Here is a 19,013-nt window from a genome sequence, read left to right on the forward strand (position 1 = left end):
AAGAGTGATGAATGTCACTTAATGAGTGCTCCAAGGCAGCATCTCAAATGATGCATTATTTAAATGCAGACAACCTTATCCATAGATCTGAAAATATCAGCAAGTTTGGTGGTGCAACTTAATTCATGTTTGCATAGTTAAGTTATATTAACATAAATTTCTTCAAGAGTTCATAAAAACCCCTAACCACTAAATGAAAAAGGAGGGAGTCACTGAGGCAGCAGGGGAACATAGGCTACCTTTAGAAAGACATCGAGGAGCACAAGGGTAAAACAGCAGGGTTACTAGAACTAAACATACTGTGCCCCAGTTTTGCTCTTCATTCCTCTCCCATCCAAATACCATAGCCAGACATCTCTAATGATCACTAAAACCTTCACACTGCCTGTTTCGACTAAATTTTTTGTCACTATTTCAATACTTTTGCTTCTTGGCTTCTCCTTTCAAAACTCCATGAAGCTCTGCAAAGAAAAACTGGTGCTTTTCATCAGCATTTAATCTATGCAGTGCTTTCCAAGTTATTCTTTAAGGTTATGAAACATCATTTGAGAGGTCTGGCACAATCTGGAAGGTACAAAGTGATACAGTCCAGACTAAAGTCACCCAGACATCTTATGAAAGAGAGATACAAATCAATTACACAATCATGATTGATGGGTGTTTGTGTTATTCTGAAGGCAAAGTTAATCCATGCCTTTCTGCAGAAGAATGCTAAAAATGCTGTGCTTGACTATTTCAAGACTGAATACTTGAGTTGGGGTTTTTTTCATTATACAAATTTTTATTGTGTACCTCCTATGCCATCAGACAACAGGATTTTGAATATCTTTCTGGGAAATGTAAGCTCTGTTTTACAGTAAAGCATGTGTCTCATTTACTTCAAGGCAAAAGGGAACAACCTCTCCTGTACAAAGAGGAGAAAATGCTGAACTTTAGAAGACATAAATTATGAAAACTAGTTTATTGAAGGGAGAAAAAAGATGCAGTACAGATAAAAAAGAAATGTATGCTTAGATTCAATCATTTTAGGCAAATAAGTAAAAAAGTAAAATGGCTTAGAGGAAACATTTCACAAATAGCAAAAGAATCAGTGGAGAAAAACACACAAAACTCATTATCAACGGAAAAGTTGCAGAAGAGATGTGTCTAGGGTAGAGGGGAAAAACAAAACATCAAAATGGAAAATCAGAGAAGAAAAAAATATTTAGCATCAGAGTTAAAAACAAACAAAATTGCTGGTAGCTTTTAAGTTTCACTAAATGGAGATACATTAGTCAACAGTGATAGCAGCACATAGAGTGCCTTTTAATTTTTCAGAGCATTGATCACTTTTTCTGTTACTCAGGTTATACAGGATTTAACCTAAGTAATACAGATATGATTATTAGAACGTCTGACACAGCCTTTAGTGGTTAGTCTACCCAGAGAGTGACATAGCATGCTTTTAGAACAATTCTCCAACATTATTGTGTATGTAATTGCCAAGTAAACACAGTTACCAATACGGGGTGCCAATGAACGATTTCCTTTTGGCAATTGTAGCTGTTATCTGGGCAGATACTCCAAAATCAGCTATTAAAAAAAAGTAAAAACAGAACAACACTTAATAACTGTGCTGATGTAACTAGTTGTTAATGAACACAAGCTGGGTTTCCCCACTGTTTGTTAAATCTACTGTAAAATATTTAGCCAAAAAAACACAAAAACATCAAAACCTAACAATGGAAACTTGATTTATCTGAGATACAGAGAGATACTGGTCTGCTCTTCTCAGTTGACTGTCAAATATGCAGACTGCACACAAACATCAACACAAGAAAGAACAGGCTGGCACAGTCCTAACAGTTACAGGCAGTGTTTTAATATGATAGAATACATCACTTAGTATTATCCATGAGATTCCTTCAGGTAGCCTTTCAAGATACATTTCACAGTTAAGCACTTTGGATATCATATTTTATTAAAAATGTATAAAACTCCTGTGACCTGATTTTTACCTCCCTCTTATAACATCAGAAAGTCTTCTGCTTCAGTGTTCCAAAACCCAATTACTCCTCAGACACTAACCAGATGATGTAGTTAGATATTACCAGCAAGAGAAGAATAATTCTGACATTCACTAATTCCTTACAAGAACCATCACATCATTATATAAAATGCTGAAGACTGCTTCTTAGAGCACATAAAAATCTGTTGATAACACTGAATTGTATTAACTCACCTAATTTTACATGTCCATTATCTGTTAAAAGAATGTTTGCTCCCTTAAAAAAAAGTAAGCATATTTGAATTAAAACATGCAGATTCTTCTGATACTATATTAAACAGGTTATTTATTTTTAATTTCCCCACATAAGCACAATTCTGTTTAGAAACAAGTATCTATACACTGTATCCTTACAAGCACCATCTTGCTTTCTATAATGTATTATGAAAAATGTTTAAATTCTGTGTCCAATCTTTCTTTCAGAATTTTTTATAATTGCTCAAAACCCTGATACCCTTCTGCAGTCAGTGAGAACAACTTGGAATCCGGCTGCATTAAGGCATCTACACTTCAAGCTACTATGTACAGTCTGAAAAAAAAAAACCCAACCCAAACCAACCAAGCAAAACCAACTCCCTCACAGAACACAAAGGAATATGATAAGTTTAATATCAGATTTCCAGGAGGAAGTCTGCAAAATTTAAGCTGCCATCTGAGCAAGGAAGAACTTGTAAAGGCAAAGATTAGGCAGTAAAACTCCAGGGACAAAAAGTCAACAGGAAACACCAGAAGGAAACTAGAACAGAGGGTAAGAATCTGAACAAGCCACCTTTGACACAGCTTTGTTGAGACGAAGGTTAAAATAAGTCAGTGTTAAGTCACTCACGGTACCCTCTCTAATTTTAGCATGAGAGGGTGGGGACAGAAGTCATCTACAAGAACCACACAGCACAGCAGGCACTGCCCTGCAATCTGCATACCAAGAAAAGCAGCAAGATGTCAAGGCAACAGTTCTACTCACTAGCCAGTTCAAAGTGAAGGGTACATTGAGCTTCTTGGAAAGGTGTGGGAAAGATCAAACCTTTCCTTTTGCACAGAACATACCCTTACAGTCATCTGAACACATGTTCTCAACTCCAACTGGTCAACTCCAATATTACAGCACCAGGCTAAAAAATAGTATGCTTGGGTCCAATTAAAACAAGAAACTATTTCCATGCATGCATTTTAAAGAAAGATTTTTCTTCTTCCCTCAGGCAGAAAATTTTATTTAATTCTAACAGAAAAAACCCTGCGTATTTAAAAATATCCCCCAAATCGATACACAACAATAAAGACCCATCAGAGGTCATGCAGAGTATTTTAAGAACACCACAATCCCCTTGAGTTTTTACTTACCTTTATATCTCTGTGCATTTTTCCTTTACTGTGAAGATAATATAGTCCCTGCATAAAATATTTAGATAATAATTTAGTCCAGTATTTTTCGTTTTATGTACATTTCTTATTTTATTACCAGGCATAATTAGGACCCAGTTCAATAATCTAAATGACTCACTGACTGAAGAAAATTCTTATTTTCAGGATATCCAAACTGCATTTGCAAATTCAATATATGTAAGAGCATAATATCTAAACCACAGGATAGATGGAAAGAACACCAGCCATCGTATTTGTTGTAAAAAAAGCCTTCTCCAAACAGCTTTACTCTGTATATGCTAACTATCACCTTTTTAGACCAAGTAAATTACTTTCAAATTATCTAACAGTCCTCTATTCAGTAGCCAGACCACTGGATACCTCGTGGAGTTACTACAGACTTCAGTTTAAAAGCATGCTTAGGTGGCTGCACTTCAGGTCTAACACAGGAGTTCAATTCTAATTCATGGATTTCTGCATAAGCATTAGACAGACTGTCTTTCTGGGTCTTGATGACCAGTAGTCCTCCATTTTAGGACTCAAGACTAATTAGAAACTTAAAAGTTTAAATTCTGGAAGAATTCTGGAAGATGGAACCCCTGCATGACAAATCACAGAGCACATCACTTCTGACACTCCAGGCTTATTTTTTATATTTTCTTCTAGGGGTAAAACAACATTTAAATATCTTCCTTGCTTTGCAGTCATGAACCTGCATAAAGACTACATTTTCATGGGAGAGATGCTGACAAAACCATTTATTTATTTATTTCCTGCTAGCATATCCAGGACACCACAGAGTTGACTGCAAAAACAAATTAGGATTGTTCTAATTTATCAGCATTTTCATGGATGGTCCTAAATACACCTAGTGGAAAAATGAGGAAACAATTACTTACATGACTTGGTACTTGGGATTTTCAAGTGAACAACACTGTGCAATGGTAGACAGACAACAGTACCACCAAAGATACGGTTTGGGTGTATTTTTTGTCAGTTCACAAAAACCTGAATGCAATGTAGCTGCAGTGCTAATCAGCTATGATATCAGCTCCTTAATTAAAAAGGGAGAAAAAAATCCCCACTCACAGATGTTTTAACCTATTTGTCTGGAGGAAATGACCAACAATATCCAGTTGGTCCAATGTTTTTTCAGAGTCCCCACTGCAGGCATGAAGGCAGACCCAAGAATTTGACTTTATTTCCTTTTGGTACACAGTGTCACTAATCAAAGCATCTATTTGACCATTCCAACAACTAGCATTAGCTAGAAAAGTCCCATGTATGCTCCTTGCATATAAATCTCTGGATACTACTGGCACTGAATGCCCAGCAACTCACTCATTTTTACCACTGGTCTGCAAGACTTTGAGGTCAACATTTCCAAAATTGAATGCCTGGAGGCAGCTGTATATACAAATATATATTATATATACATATTTATAAAGGCCACATTTAAAGGACCTATACTTTCAGAATCACTCTCACTGATTCCAACCAGAACGAGAGTGTTTTTTGAAGACAGACCACTTAATGGGCTGTAAATATGGAGACTGAATGCTAACTTTAAGCATTCGAGTGAAATTCCGGAGTCACAAAAACTGATTGCAAAATTAACATTGGACAAATTACTTTTATGGACAGATAGATGACCTATATTCTCAGACATTTTACTAGGAAAAGTGACAGCTGCATTATAAGCTACAACAAGATAAGAGAAACAATATATGTTATCTTTGGTCAAGAACATATTTAGAAAGACAACTTAAAAATACAAAAATGGGTTCATGGATAACACTTAGAAAATACATACAAAGTAGTAAGTTTACTTCTCACAAGCAATTTACACATATTAACCACGAAATCTTGCCACACACTTCACAGTGGTTTCACAAATTCCATTCTAGACTACTAAATCACTCATCCATATTCCATGAAAATGATGGACTGGATGGACTATTCAGTGGATAAGGAATTGCATAGATAGTTGTATTCAGGGAGCAGTGGTCAACAGCTCAATGTCCAGACAGAGATCAGTGACAACTGGTGTCCCTCAGGGATCCATACTGGACCAGAACTTCATAAGCAACATAGACAGCGGGATCAATAGCACCCTCAGTAACTTCACCAATGACACCAAGCTAAGTGTCTGAGGAATGGAATGCCATTCAGAGGAACGTGGATGAGCTCTAGAAGTGGGATAATGTGAATCTCATTAGGTTCAACAAGTCCCAAGTGAAAGGTCCTGCACCCGAGTCAAGGCAACCCCCAGTATAGATACAGGCTGGCAGATGAAAAGATTGAGAGCAGCCCCACAGAGAAGGACTAGGGAGTACTGCTGGATGAAAAGCTGGACATGACCCAGCACTGTGTGCTCGCAGCTCAGAAAGCCAACCATGACCTGGGCTGCTTCAAAAATAGTGTAGCCAGCAGGGTAAGGAAGGTGATTCTGCCCCTCTGCTCCTCTCTGGTGAGACCCCACCTGCAGTACAGTGTCCAGCTCTTGAGCCCTCAGCACAGGAAAGACATGGACCAGTTGCAGCTGGTACAGAGGAGAGCCACTAAAATTATCAGAGGGCTGGAGCACCTCTCCTGTGAAGACAGGCTGAGAGAGCTGCGGTTGTTTAGCCTGGAGAAGAGAAGGCTCTGGGGAGACTTTACTGCAACCTTTCAGTACTTAAAGGGGACTTATGAGAAAGATGGGGACAGAGTTTTTAGCAGGGCCTGTAGTGATAGGACAAAAAGTAAACATTTTAAACTGAAAGAAGGCAGATTTAGACTAAATATAAGGAAGAATTTTTTTACCATGAGGCTGGTGAAACACTGGAACAGATTGCCCAGAGAAGCAATATATGCCCCGTCCCCAGAAACACTTAAGGTCAGGCTGGATGGGGCTCTGAGCAACCAGATCTAGTTGAAGATGTCTCTGCTTGTTGAGGAGGGAAATGGATTAGATGACCTTTAAAGGTCCTTTCCAACCCAAACAGTTCTGTGTTTCTATAAGAACAAAAGGATTTCAAAGCTCAAAAAAAACACACACTCCCAGATGTCACATAAGACTTCACTGTAAAGAAAAAAAAAAACCATGTCCTGTAAGTCAGAACTCAGCAATCTCTGACATAGCACAAGGAGAGGGTAAATGGCATGCAAGGGAGCTGGCTTGGGGACACTGCTATCTTGAGAGTGTATTTAAGAAGGGAAGCAGCTCTCAAGTGATGGCATTCAACAGATTTGCATTCACTAGAAGCCAAGAACTGCTCACTCACATGGGAGCAAGACTTCCACCAAAAAAGCCACTTCTGAATAAATTTTACTGGGGAACTGAACCTTTAATTTAGGAAAGAAAAATGAAAGCTAGCATACCCGTGAGAAGAGGCTGGTGACCTTAACTTGAACATCTCAAGTACACAGACAATATTTTATTTTGTATTGGCACAGATCAACTATTGGATAAGCAAAAGTGAGTCTTTAAATTTTCCTTCAACCTTGCAATAGCTAATCTGTACCACAAATATGGATTAATAATTATTCTGCATCCCCCCCTTACAAAAAATCAACAGCAGAAAGATGATGAGTTTTCTCCAAATGACCCAGGATAATTTGAAGTAATGCAATTATAAAAATCAGTTCTAGACTATAATACAGGACCTCCTCAAAATCCCCCCAAACACTACTTCCATGGCATCAACATGTATTTGAGCTTTTATTTTTATCTTCTAATACTTTTACATTAAAAGTCAACCACAAGAACCTGAGAACACACTACCTGTAGTGTTTCTCTGCTAACATAGGCAATCTGCTGTTCTGAAAGTGGTCCAGTCACTGAAATGGAAGGGAAAAAAAATTTTCTCAAAATCAGGTAAAATACTAACCATTCCAAACCCATACCTCAATTACTTCTATTCAGACTGGTAGGATCTTATGCTGGAAATCTCAAAGAAAATGTGCTTAGATTTTCCCCCAGGTTGAGCATCCCAGAGATACACCAAACATTTTTTAGACTAAAAAATTTCTAGTCCCACTGGAATGAAAATTAAGTCCATCTATATATAAATCTCAAAGTAATTAAGAAGAAAACGAAACAGAAGCAGTAATTTAAGCACAATTCTTCCCCCTGCACAAATCCATTGCTGACCTTCTACTCCAACCCAGTGACTCAGAGCTGCAACAAATGTTACTCAGCCCCTTTTGAGCCTTACAAAGTTCCTTCTACCCTTTCCAACCTGCTCCTTCTTTCCAATCTTCTTGCTCCTATGTGACTTGCTCTCTCCTCCCTGCAGCCATGGCATCTGCTCTCTGAAGCTTCTCAACCCTTTTCTGCATGAGCTACTAGCACTGATGCTCCTGGGCCTGACACACAATGCACCTTCTCAAACTCTCCTTCTTAGCAGGCTTAGCAGCTCCCCATAGGAAGGAGGAGTCTTCCTCTCCTTCTTCACTCTAGCCCCTTAAAGGAAAACAAATACATAAACCAAACACTGAACAACAGGCAAGGAATGGCCTGTGACTTTTCCCCCGTCACTGGACTTTGATCCGAAATTAAAGGATTTTAAGACCAGGATATGCAGTCCTCACTGCAAACTTCTCAGGTTTCGCAAACAAATAGAGAAACCTCATACAACTTTTCTAAGGAAACTAAAAGAGTAGGGAGTTAAAAATGAAACAATATTTAAGCACCCAACTGCTTAGCTTCTACAAAACCCACAGCCATAATACAAATTGGTATCGTGCAAAACATATCTTCAAAACAGGTCTTGATCCATCTTCCCTTTTCTGAAAGAAAAGCTTCAAACCCATGTGCAACCAAATATATTAGCATCCAGAGTATGTATTTCTAGGTATGTATGTGTATTTTTGAGAAATCTAGTAATTAACTTACAATGACTTAAGATTACAGAGGTCTATGGTTCAAATGCAGTTAGACCCTTTGGAACATAATTAAGAGCAGAAAAGAACCCTCTACTCTGATTCTACAGGGAAGCCAAAAATTAGCTACATTAGGAAACCACTCTGTATGACATCTGCTCAGGCATTTATGTGACATGAAATAATTTCCTACTCTACACATAAAAAGGGCTATTAAACTCAATGCTTTTATCAACACTAGCAAAGATGTAAAAGATCTACAAGGCCATGATCAAATGACCACGGTGTGAATTTGTAAACTGGTGCCTTGTTTGAATTGCACCCAAGTTAAATGAAAAAAAAAAAAGCTATACAAGCTGCTCATGCATAAGAGAAGGATGTAAAGATTCTAACACGTAGAATCTTCAAAAGTTAGAATATAGATGGATTTCCTGTCTGAAAAATATCACCTGAGAACCACAGAGCCATTATTCACTTACGGCATACTTTGTTCTTAAGCAAATCTTAATTTCAGGGCAATAAAATCCCTCAAAACTGATTTTGTCACCTACTAACCAGCAATCAATGGACTGATGATCTCCTTATGCAATAGATTCACACATGCCCCATATTTCTTTGACCACATGTCACAGCTAAGCTAAAAAAAAAGCAAATATATAGGCCACCTTTGCTTTTAACATCACAAATCCAAGGTAAAAAAAAAAACAAAACAGGAAACCAAAACAAAAAAACCCCCACATTCTTGTGGCACTGCTGTTATACAAACACACAGAAGATCACTGTTTACAAAGGGCAAGAGCATCCATGCTAATCAATCTACTTATCTAGGTATCTGTAGGCAGTGGAATATATTATACTAAAGCAAAGGTCAAAATCTCAGAAACAAAATGGCCATGAAGTAAGACAGGTCATCAGGACATAAATTTTAATTTTAATAATACTATATTGTCTAACTTTACAGCCTTTGAAAAGCAGTAACAGGTATACGAGCTACTGAAGGAAAGAAATAACTTCTGCTGCTCAAAAAAATCCTCCTATAATTTTGTTTCAAAAAACCCAAACCAATCATGTAAACACACAAGCTAAAATTGACATTCAGTGACTGTGGGTAATAAATTTAGGATTCGTCCTCTCCGATTCCAACATACTGTAATTTCAATTTTTTAAAATAAGGCTTTACTTAGGTTTTAAGGAATTACAGTCTTGACATACCATGATAAATATCCTGTAGAGAGCCACCTCCACAAAATTCCATGCAAATCCATAGCTTGTCTCGTCTAAAAAGTGAACAAAACCATTCATTAACAACCAGATTTTACAAACAGCACCTGTAAAAGGTAAGTCAGAGGGACTCAAACATTATAAAGCACAACATTACAAGCTCTGCATTATGAAAAGTACTACGACAAATAATGAATGATTTAACTTTTATGTGAAACTTCACCGTTAAAATAGTAACTAATGAAATACCAAAAATATTCCAGGACTTACTGGAGTAACAGATATAGTACTAGGGAAACATGCATGCTGATTTTTGTTCCAGATCTACTATGAAAATGTAACATATTTTTACTGAGAGTAGAGAGAAAACAGACATGGGTTCTTACTTCTTTCTCATTTTCACTTCTCCCACTTTTTTTTTTCAGAGCAAAGTAATAAACACAAAGCAAACAAAAAAAACTGAAACAAACTCAAACCAAAAAAGCACTAAAGATATCTCAAGTCAATTTCTTTCACAACTACTGAAGTGAAACTCTAATGCCTTAGTCAAAGCCAGCCCATGCCTTCTCAGATGAAGCCTTTTTCCTCAAAAATACCTACGGCTATTTTTTGGTGGCAGAAGTCAGAAGGAAGTTCTTTAGACTCCTCTTATTAGGAGAATCAATTCATTTTGACTCACTATACATCCATAAAAGGTGCTTTCCAAGAACAGACATTGGGGCTGAAGGGTTCAAAGGTATCTTCTATTAGGGACACTAAATTCCATTTTCACTTAGTAATTTTCACTCGTAAGACATATGTATCACTTGTGGCCACAGAAGGGCATTGTGGAGAGCAGAAAACCTGGGATTTGCTTAGTCACTCCCAGACATCAAAACACACAGCAAAATTAAAAAAAAAAACACAAAAAACTGCATACAGACACCTTAGGGCAGACTGGGACACCGGACAACCAAAGGAAAGGCTGATGATTGTTCTGCAGCTTGCCCATGATGCCTGGTCTTGAGTTTCTTGCATTCATAAGGCCCTGTTAGAATAGCTTTGACACTCCTCTGGACAACACCAACATTCTTGGAAGTGTTTTGCAAGGCAATGGTTTAAGTGCTGAGCTTATCCCCTAAGCTGCAACCTGCAAGTACTGCTCACCCCCAGGTAACACCCAGAATAGCTGTTGTTCCAAGGAAGAACTGTCTTTCTTGGATCTCCTTCCCTTTTATGTCCATAGCCTGCATGCTGCTCAAAGCTACACTCTGGATGCTTCCTCTAGTGGTGGTGAAGGTATTGTTCAGGCATTACAGAGGCTTTAAGCAACTGGTGTCCCTGGCTGTTGACTCCATGCATTTCTAGGGGTTAAATAATATGAATGCTTTTCACTGAAATAACAGATCAAAGTCAAACACAGGAGCAATGTAACCACCTGTGAAAGAAAGCAGAATTAGCAATGGCAGCAAGGGAACACAGTAAGAAACAAGCACTGTAGAGACAGACATCTGCAAGTCCCTTTTTTATTCTTCACAATGAAGCAAGACTCGGACAGGGACACTTTTGGGGGCAGTGGACTCTTACCCATGCGGCTGCATCCTGTTTGATGCCAACAGCAGCAGCAGTGTGGAAGTGGGAAAAAGTCAGGACAACCCCCACAGACTTGGGAAAGCAGCAGAGCACCCACAAAGTAAGAGACATGAAGCAGATAAATATATTCACACCTTGGCTTACTGGGCAGTAACTTCCCAGTGTGGAAAAGCCCTACGGAAAAGGAAAAAAAAACATAAGATGATCAAAAGAGGAGACTGTATTTCTAATTTGCTATCTAGCCTTTTATTACTGTGCCTAAGTGCTTTGAGACAGGTGAAGATCCATGTAACCATCTGGAAATGTACAGTTGTCTGTGTCCGCAGAGCATACGGCAAGCACAGTAAACAAAACAGAGACAGGATCAACAGTACCATTTAGTGTCTGCAACTTAACACCTAGACTAACAGCAAGGCAGGAATGTGACCACCTAAAAATCCATATGAAACAGAAGAAAAGCATGTGGAACAATATGCTAATAAGTGCCAAGTACAGGATGATGAGTTTGTGGGTTTTTTTAATTGTTCTTAGCATTTAAAGATACTTCGAAAACAAACAAAAAAAAATCAGATAACAACAGGCCTTAAAGACAATAATTTGATTGAAAAAAGAAAAAAAGAAAAAAAAAAAGCTCTACATTAAGTTTGTCAAAATTTCATTCTAGGTCCACAAAGGTCTATTTTAATACCCTGACATAAGAGGAAAAATGTTGATCTTTTTTTTTAAAGCATGTCCATCCTGAACACAGCATCATGACAGGAGGAATCATTTCCATCTAAAAAATTTAAAGCAAGTTGAATGCAGCAGTATTTGTTCACAGTCTGTTTTCATATGAAATATTAAAAAGTAATCAGAAACAGCTTTTTATTAGTTATGCTAAGCATTCTATTCCATTATGACTAGCTAAAAGAAGCAGCTGCTAAGACAATTGGATACATTTGCAAGTGCTTCTACAACGGAAATAATTTTACCTCTAGAAACAAACAAACTGAACCCTCAAATTCTGGCCTGAAGTTCGTATTTTAAAAAAACAGCTCAGGGTAACTTCACCAACACTGCAGATTCAACAGCACCCAGCCCTGCCCTCTACCATTCTCCACTTACTCCTCTTTTAAATATCTCCTCTGAAAAAGGTCCGTAACAATGACTTTCGGGTTTGTGGAGCATGCCAGCCCTAGTGTCACACACCAAGAAAAATGTCAACAAAACTTCCTTCACTGTACTGCAGACAGGTGCAAATCAAGTAATCGTGTGCAGTGGAGGACATCCTAGCATATAAAAAGGTGCTCTCTTCACAGATAAAAGCAGGCTTTGAGGCTGCGAAGAATAATTAAGGTGGTGCAACTGGCAAGTGGGACACTATGTGGTCCCAGCCACACAACTTTAAGAATATGCAACATCGAAGAAACTTAAGTCACCATAAAATGGAGCTTCCAAACATTGCCTTTAGGAGATTTGCCAACTTTACCATCTGACAACCCGGAAGATGCTGTCAAACAGAATAGTAACTCCAGAGGTTCTCAAAAAAACCTGACATGACTCTGAAGGTATGTAGCAGTATTAAGAACTGACTGTTCATGCACAAGAAAAAGTCTGCCTATACTGCACAGAATAGAAGTAACACACATTTTAGGTTAACCTTCAAATTAACCTCCAAACATTCAGAACTGAAATCCAGACACTCCTCGCTTGGAACGCCAAGTCCCTACACGTACACACACTCTATCTGTATGCACACCCATCCAAACTTGTGCACAATGCAGCTCACAGACCAGTTCAGCATTAAAATAGCATTCAGGCTGCCAAGACAAGCAGCCTTCAAGATACAGGATGAAAGAACAGCACAGCTTATTAATTTTATCTTCAGACTTTGATCCCTTCCTGCACGTGTATACATGATAAAGCAAGCAGTACACTATCACACACTCCCAGCCTTGCTCAGTCCAGCATGAAAATGGTGTTCATCTAATGAACCAGTCAATGGCCTCCTTTCCTCTTCATTCTCATACTTCCAGTGCATTCCACTTATTCAGAAAAATTGCTCTTGGAAACTTCCCTCATGCTCCACAGTAACCTATGTCTGTGAAGTACTAATATGACAGGCATCTTCATTACAGACCTTTGAAATTCCTACAGAGCAAATGCAATTCAAAACACAGATCATATTGACTAGAATTGCAACTGTCAGCATGCAATACTTTCACTCATCAAAGAAAAGCTAACAAGATCCTCATACTGAGAAAGATGCAATGAACCCCACGAATGATAGTCCAGGGCCCAGGGCTATTCAGGACACTAATTACAAGCTGCAGGGAGAAGAAACTGCTCAGGACAGCATTAGTCAGCTGAGCTTCTGCATGAGATCTCTCATTCTCCGTCAGGACTTTGCCAGGACCTTCTTTCTTCCCCAGCACTGCCTCCATGTTCTGGCATGCTCAGCTTGTCCAGCTTCAGTTTGCTCCAACTACATCAACATTCAGCATCAAGGTCACTAAGAGCAGCAAAAAGCGTCGGCACCTGCCCTTTCAGCATCCTATCCCAGTTTACCCCAGAGCAAAGCAAGGAATCCTCAAGAATGTCCAAACAAACCAGGGAGAACGAGTTAGATCATCTGCAGCAATGCAAACATGCACCAAATCAGACACTGGTGGCTAGAAAAGCAACAGTAACTGGGATTTCTCAAGCGCTAACTGATCTAGAATAAAAGTAAAAAAAAATGCTGTATTTCAGCAGATAATATGGTCAAATTTTAAAGGACTTTTAGAAGGAAAAGATGCACTCCAAATACAAGAACCAAATTCTGTCAGACATTCCATGCTGGAAAGATGGCAATGCTTTTTGAAAATCTTTCATGTACCAAAACTTTTCACATGAAAATACCAGACACATGTTCCCACCCCCAATCCAAAAGCACTTGGCCAATACCACTGAAAAGCTTTTGGCCACAGCAGACAGCCACTGCAGAAAATTTCAGCTAAAGTTACTTAAGTCTAGTACACACAAGTAACGCAACCTGGCATCTTCCCATTACAAACAGGGTCTAGAAACCTCCACAACATGGAGAACTACCACGTTCCACCTGCATTACAGAATCACAGAATTGTTCTGGTTGGAAAAGACCTCTTACATTATCAAGTGCAACCATTAACCTAACTCTGCAAGTCTGGCACGAAACCATATCCCTGAGCACCACACCTACATCTCTTTTAAACACTTCCAGGGTAATGATTCAACCCTCTCTCTGGGAAGCCTGTTCCAGTGCCTGATGACCCTTTAAGTGAAGAAGTTTCTTTCAATATCTAATATAAACCTGCCCTGCGACAACTTTCCCTCTTATCGTATCACTTGTTAATAGGGAGGAGAGACCAACACTCACCTGGCTACAATCCCCTTATCAAGCAGTTGTAGAGAGCAATAAGGTCTCCACTCAGCCTCCTTTTCTTCAGACTGAACAGCCCCAGTTTCCTCAGATGCTCCTCACAGGACCTGTCCTGCAGACTCTTGACCAGCCTCCTTTGCCCATCTCTGGACTCACTCAAGCTTCTCAGTATCTTCTTCTAGTGAGGTGCTCAAAACTGAACACAGTATTCTAGGTGTAACCTCCCTGGTGCCAAGTACAGGGGGGAAATCACTTCCCGTAGTCCTGCTGGCCACATAGAAGGCCTTGGTGGCCTTCTATGACAAGGCTACAGAGATGGCAAAGCAATTGACATAATCTACCTGGATTTGTGCAAGGCATTTGACACTGTCCCACATGACATCCTGGTCTCCAAACTGACAGGACACGGATTTGACAGATCCACTTGGTGGATAAGCAACTGGCTGGATGGCCACGGACCGCTTGGTGGATAAGCAACTGGCTGGATGGCCACACCCAGAGAGTCCTGGTCAATGGCTCAGTGTCCAAAAGGAGGCAGGTGATGAGTGGTGTCCCTCAGGGGTCAGTACTGAGACCAGTGCTGTTTAACATCTTTGTTAGAGGCGTGGACAGTGGGACTGAGTGTATCCTCAGCAAGTCTGCTGATGATACCAAGCTGTGTGGTGTGGTTGACACCCAAGAGGGAAGGGAGGCCATCCAGAGGGACCTTGACAGGCTGGAGAGGTGGGCCAGTGCCAACCTCATGAAGTTCAACAAGGCCAAGTGCAGGGTCCTGCACCTGGGTTGGTGCAACCCCCACAAAAACACAGGCTGAGGGGAGAATGGATAGAGAGCAGCTCTGAGGAGAAGGACTTGAGGATGGTAGTAGATGAGAAGCTCACAGCAAGGCAAGGGAGACAGTGTTTGTCTTCAAGATATCGTCCTTTATAACATCTCTCATTATGACATCTCCCTTTATCTCCTCTGCTTTTAAGACATCTCTCTTTATAATGTCTCATTTTTTGACATTTCCCTTTGTGATGTCTTCTTTTCTGACAACTCCCTCTATGTCATTGACCATGATGATGTCTCCCTTCATGACACTTGCTTTTTAGACATCTCCCTTTATAAGAACTACCTTTCTGAAGTCTCCCTTTATGACACATCTCTTTCTCACCTCTCACTTTTGATGTCTCCCATTATGATGTCACCTTTTATGACCTCTCGCTTTCTGCCCTCTGCCTTTAAGAGGTCTCCCATTATGACGTGTGACTTAATGACATCTACCATTAAGATGTCTGCCTTTATGACGTCGACCATTATGACTTCACACATTAGGTCTCCCTTTATGACACCTTCTTTTCTGAGATCTCCCTTTACGTCACTGACCATTGTGACGTCTCCCTTTATGACCTCTCCTTGATAGACATCTCCTTTTATGAGAACTCCTTTCTGAAGTCTCCATTTCTGACATCGCCCCTTATGACGTGTCCCTTTATCATGTCTCCCTTTATGACGTCTCACTTTTGACGTCTGCCATTATGACTTCACACATCAGGAGGTCTCCCTTTATGACGTCATTCATAACGACGTTTCCCATTACGATGTCTCCCTTTACGGCATCACCCTTTACAACATTACCCTTTATGACATCTCCTTTTATGATGTTTCCCTTTATGACGCCGCCCATTATGACAACTTCATTTATGATGTCTCTCTTTATGACCTGACACACTACAAGGTCTCCCATTATGACGTCTCCCATTATGACTGCCTACCAGCTGGATTGAATTCCATTCACCACACATCTTTGGGCCCAGCCAACCAGTTCTTAACCGGCAAAGAGCACAGGGGTTTAAGCCATATGTAGCCAGTTTCTCCAGGAGAATGCTGTGGGAAACATCTCAAAGGCTTTACTAGAAATCTAGATAGACAACATCCACAGCCTTTTCCTCATCCAGTAACAGGTCACCTTGTAATAGAAGGAGATGAGGTTTCTCAAGCAGGACCTGTCTTTCATGAATCCATGCTGACACGGCCTGATCACCTGGTTGTTAGTCTCAGGTAGCCAGGACTGCTAGTAAATGATGGCAAGTGGCTTACTGAGCACTTCTGCCAGCTCCCTCAGTACCCTTGGGTGTATTCCATCTGGCCCCATAGACTTGTGAATGTCTTAAGTGCTGCAGCAGGTTGGTAAACATCTCCTCGTGGACTGTGGGGGCTTCAAACTGCTCCCCATCCATGTCTTCCTGCTCAAGAGACTGGGTATCTACTGGTCCCACTGCTAAAGACTGAGGCAAAGGAGCATTAATACCTCAGCCTTTTCCTCATCCTTGGTCACTGCATTTTCCCCTGCATCCAATAAAGGATAGAAATCCTCTGGAGTTGTCCTTTTGCTGTTAATCTCATTGTAGAAACATCTCTTGTTATCTCTGACAGTGGCAGCCAGGTTGGTTTCAGTCCTTCTCATTTTCTCCCTGCACAGCCTCACAAAATCTTTCTAGCCACCCTGAATGGCCTGTCCCTTCTTCCAAAGGCCATAAATCCTCCTTTCTTCCCCTGAGTTGCAGCCCAGTCTTCTCCCCTGCTGCTTTGTCTTTCAGCACAGGGGGATGGCCTGCTCCTGCACCTTGAAGACTTCCTTCTTGAGGAGTGTCCAGGCTTCCTGAGCTACTCTGCCCTTCAGGCTCCCAAGGGACTCTGTCAACCAGTCTCTGAAACAGCTCAAAGCCTGCCTGCTGGAAGCCCAAGGTGACAGCTCTGCTGATTGTCCCCCTTCTCCCACAACAGACAACTCTGTCATCTCATGATTGCTATGCCCAAGATGGCCTCCAACCATCATACCCTCTGCAAGTCCATCTCTGACAAACAGCAGGTCCAGCAGGAAGGCTGCATCAGGAAGTTGCCCTCTACACAGTCTAGGAACCAGAGGGAACATTTCCTCTCTTCTGTACTAGGTTTCCAGCTGACATCCAGCAAGTTGAAGTCTCTGACAAGAACAAGGGCAGCAATTCAGAGATTCCTCTCAGACGTGTATACAATATTTCATCTGTCTGTTTATCCTGGTTGGGTGGTCTACAAGACTTCCACCAAGGTGTCTGCTTTATTGGCCTTTCCTTTGATTCTTACCCAGAAACACTCACCCCTGTTGTCACTACCATTTAGTTCTAGGGATTCACAACACTCCCTAACACACAGGGCACCCCCTTGCCTCTCCTTCCTTGCCTGTCCCTTCTGAAGGGCTTGCAGCCATTGGTTGCAGCAGTCCAGTCAGGTGAGTTGTCCCACCACATTTCTATGATGGCAAACCAGCAAACCATCTGCCCCTTTATTTCTTTTCTTGGCTGAAAACAAGCCCTTTCTGTAGGACTGGTCTTTCATGGATGATTGACCTTGCTCACCCACTGCAAGAATGTGGCAGGAAGATGCTAAGGAAGGTGAGGTAGCTCCACAGAATGGCAGGGCTATCTTGCGTCAGCTTGCCCTGGCTGTGCTTGTCTTCTGGTCTCACTTGCTCTGTTGGACCATCCTAAGCACATTATTTCCTTTAGAGGTGGAGGTGAGGAAGGGACCATTACCATGAGAGCCCCACCACTAGGACTGTTGAACCCACTTGCTGTGAACAGAGCCAGGATAGTCTTTTTCTTCCACTCTTTCAAAGCCCAGTGTAGTGTTTGCTCATGTGCTAAGGAAAATGGATTGCAAACAGTGGTTAATTTTCCTCTGTTTCCTGAGTCTGAAAGTCATTAAGAATCAGTGGAACATGGAAAGGACAGAGCTTTTAAGATTTCCAAAGGGAAGGTCCAGCTTTGGAATTGCCTCAACTACCTGAGAAGCTCTTGCTGCCCTGGGAAGTTGTTGCTTTGCAGACTGGTGGAGGCTCATGTGACCCAAAAGCAGGGTTTGAAGGTGATGTTGCCCTCAACCCTTGAAAGAATAATGAGAGGGAAAAAACTGAATCCATCATCCCTGCCAACCCAATGGAAAGAACTCCTGAGGTCAGAAATGTTTGGGAGTCAGGACAGGGCCCAGTTACCTCATTTAGGAAGAGTTATGAAAACAAGGAATTTGAATTCCCTTTGGAGACACAGCTTACTGAGCTGAGCCATGACCCTGAACATGCTTAGGTGGTTTACTGAAAGCAGCTGACATCTGAAATGCCAGCAGTGTTGAGTGCTGCACAGATGAATAAATGCCAGGCAGGCTGAACACTTAACCTGTCTTTTTGCTGCAGAGTACTCTGTGTTGGAGGCACTATTGTGCTGCTATGGAGTCAAGATCTCCATAAGTGCATGGATGGCATTACCAGGTGTGCTGAAAAGGACTCTTCTAGTGCCATTTCTGAAGGTGCATGTGAAACTGCTGCTGCAAAAGCTCTGAATGTTGGTGGGAATTCCTCCTTGGGGAATGGTGTTGAAGAAGCCTTTCTCAGCAGCCAACAGACATGTTTTGGCTCTCTGGTGTCTATGGGGTTAGCCTTGGAAAGACAGATGCTTTCATATACAAATACAGGAAGACCTCTGCTGCTGGGAACTGGTGGCTTTCCTGCACCAGGCCAAAGTGAACTTGAATCCTGGTTACACCTGAAAA

General features: G+C 40.8%; 1 protein-coding gene across 2 annotated transcripts in view; it reads right to left on the bottom strand.

The window, feature by feature from the left end:
- Positions 1–19,013, bottom strand: part of MAP4K3 (mitogen-activated protein kinase kinase kinase kinase 3) — a 69,766-nt gene that overhangs the window by 46,654 nt on the left and 4,099 nt on the right. For both annotated transcript variants that reach the window (XM_010008538.1, XM_010008546.1), the window contains exons 3-7: positions 9,485–9,549; positions 7,173–7,228; positions 3,386–3,433; positions 2,222–2,264; positions 1,500–1,572 (exon numbers count right to left, since the gene is read on the bottom strand). In XM_010008538.1, coding sequence (XP_010006840.1) covers positions 1,500–1,572; positions 2,222–2,264; positions 3,386–3,433; positions 7,173–7,228; positions 9,485–9,549 — 285 coding nt within the window. The remainder of the gene's footprint in view (positions 1–1,499; positions 1,573–2,221; positions 2,265–3,385; positions 3,434–7,172; positions 7,229–9,484; positions 9,550–19,013) is intronic.

This window comes from Chaetura pelagica, unplaced genomic scaffold (genome assembly GCF_000747805.2).
Source record: "Chaetura pelagica isolate M959 unplaced genomic scaffold, ChaPel_1.0 scaffold350, whole genome shotgun sequence".
Taxonomy (NCBI): Eukaryota; Metazoa; Chordata; class Aves; order Apodiformes; family Apodidae; genus Chaetura; species Chaetura pelagica.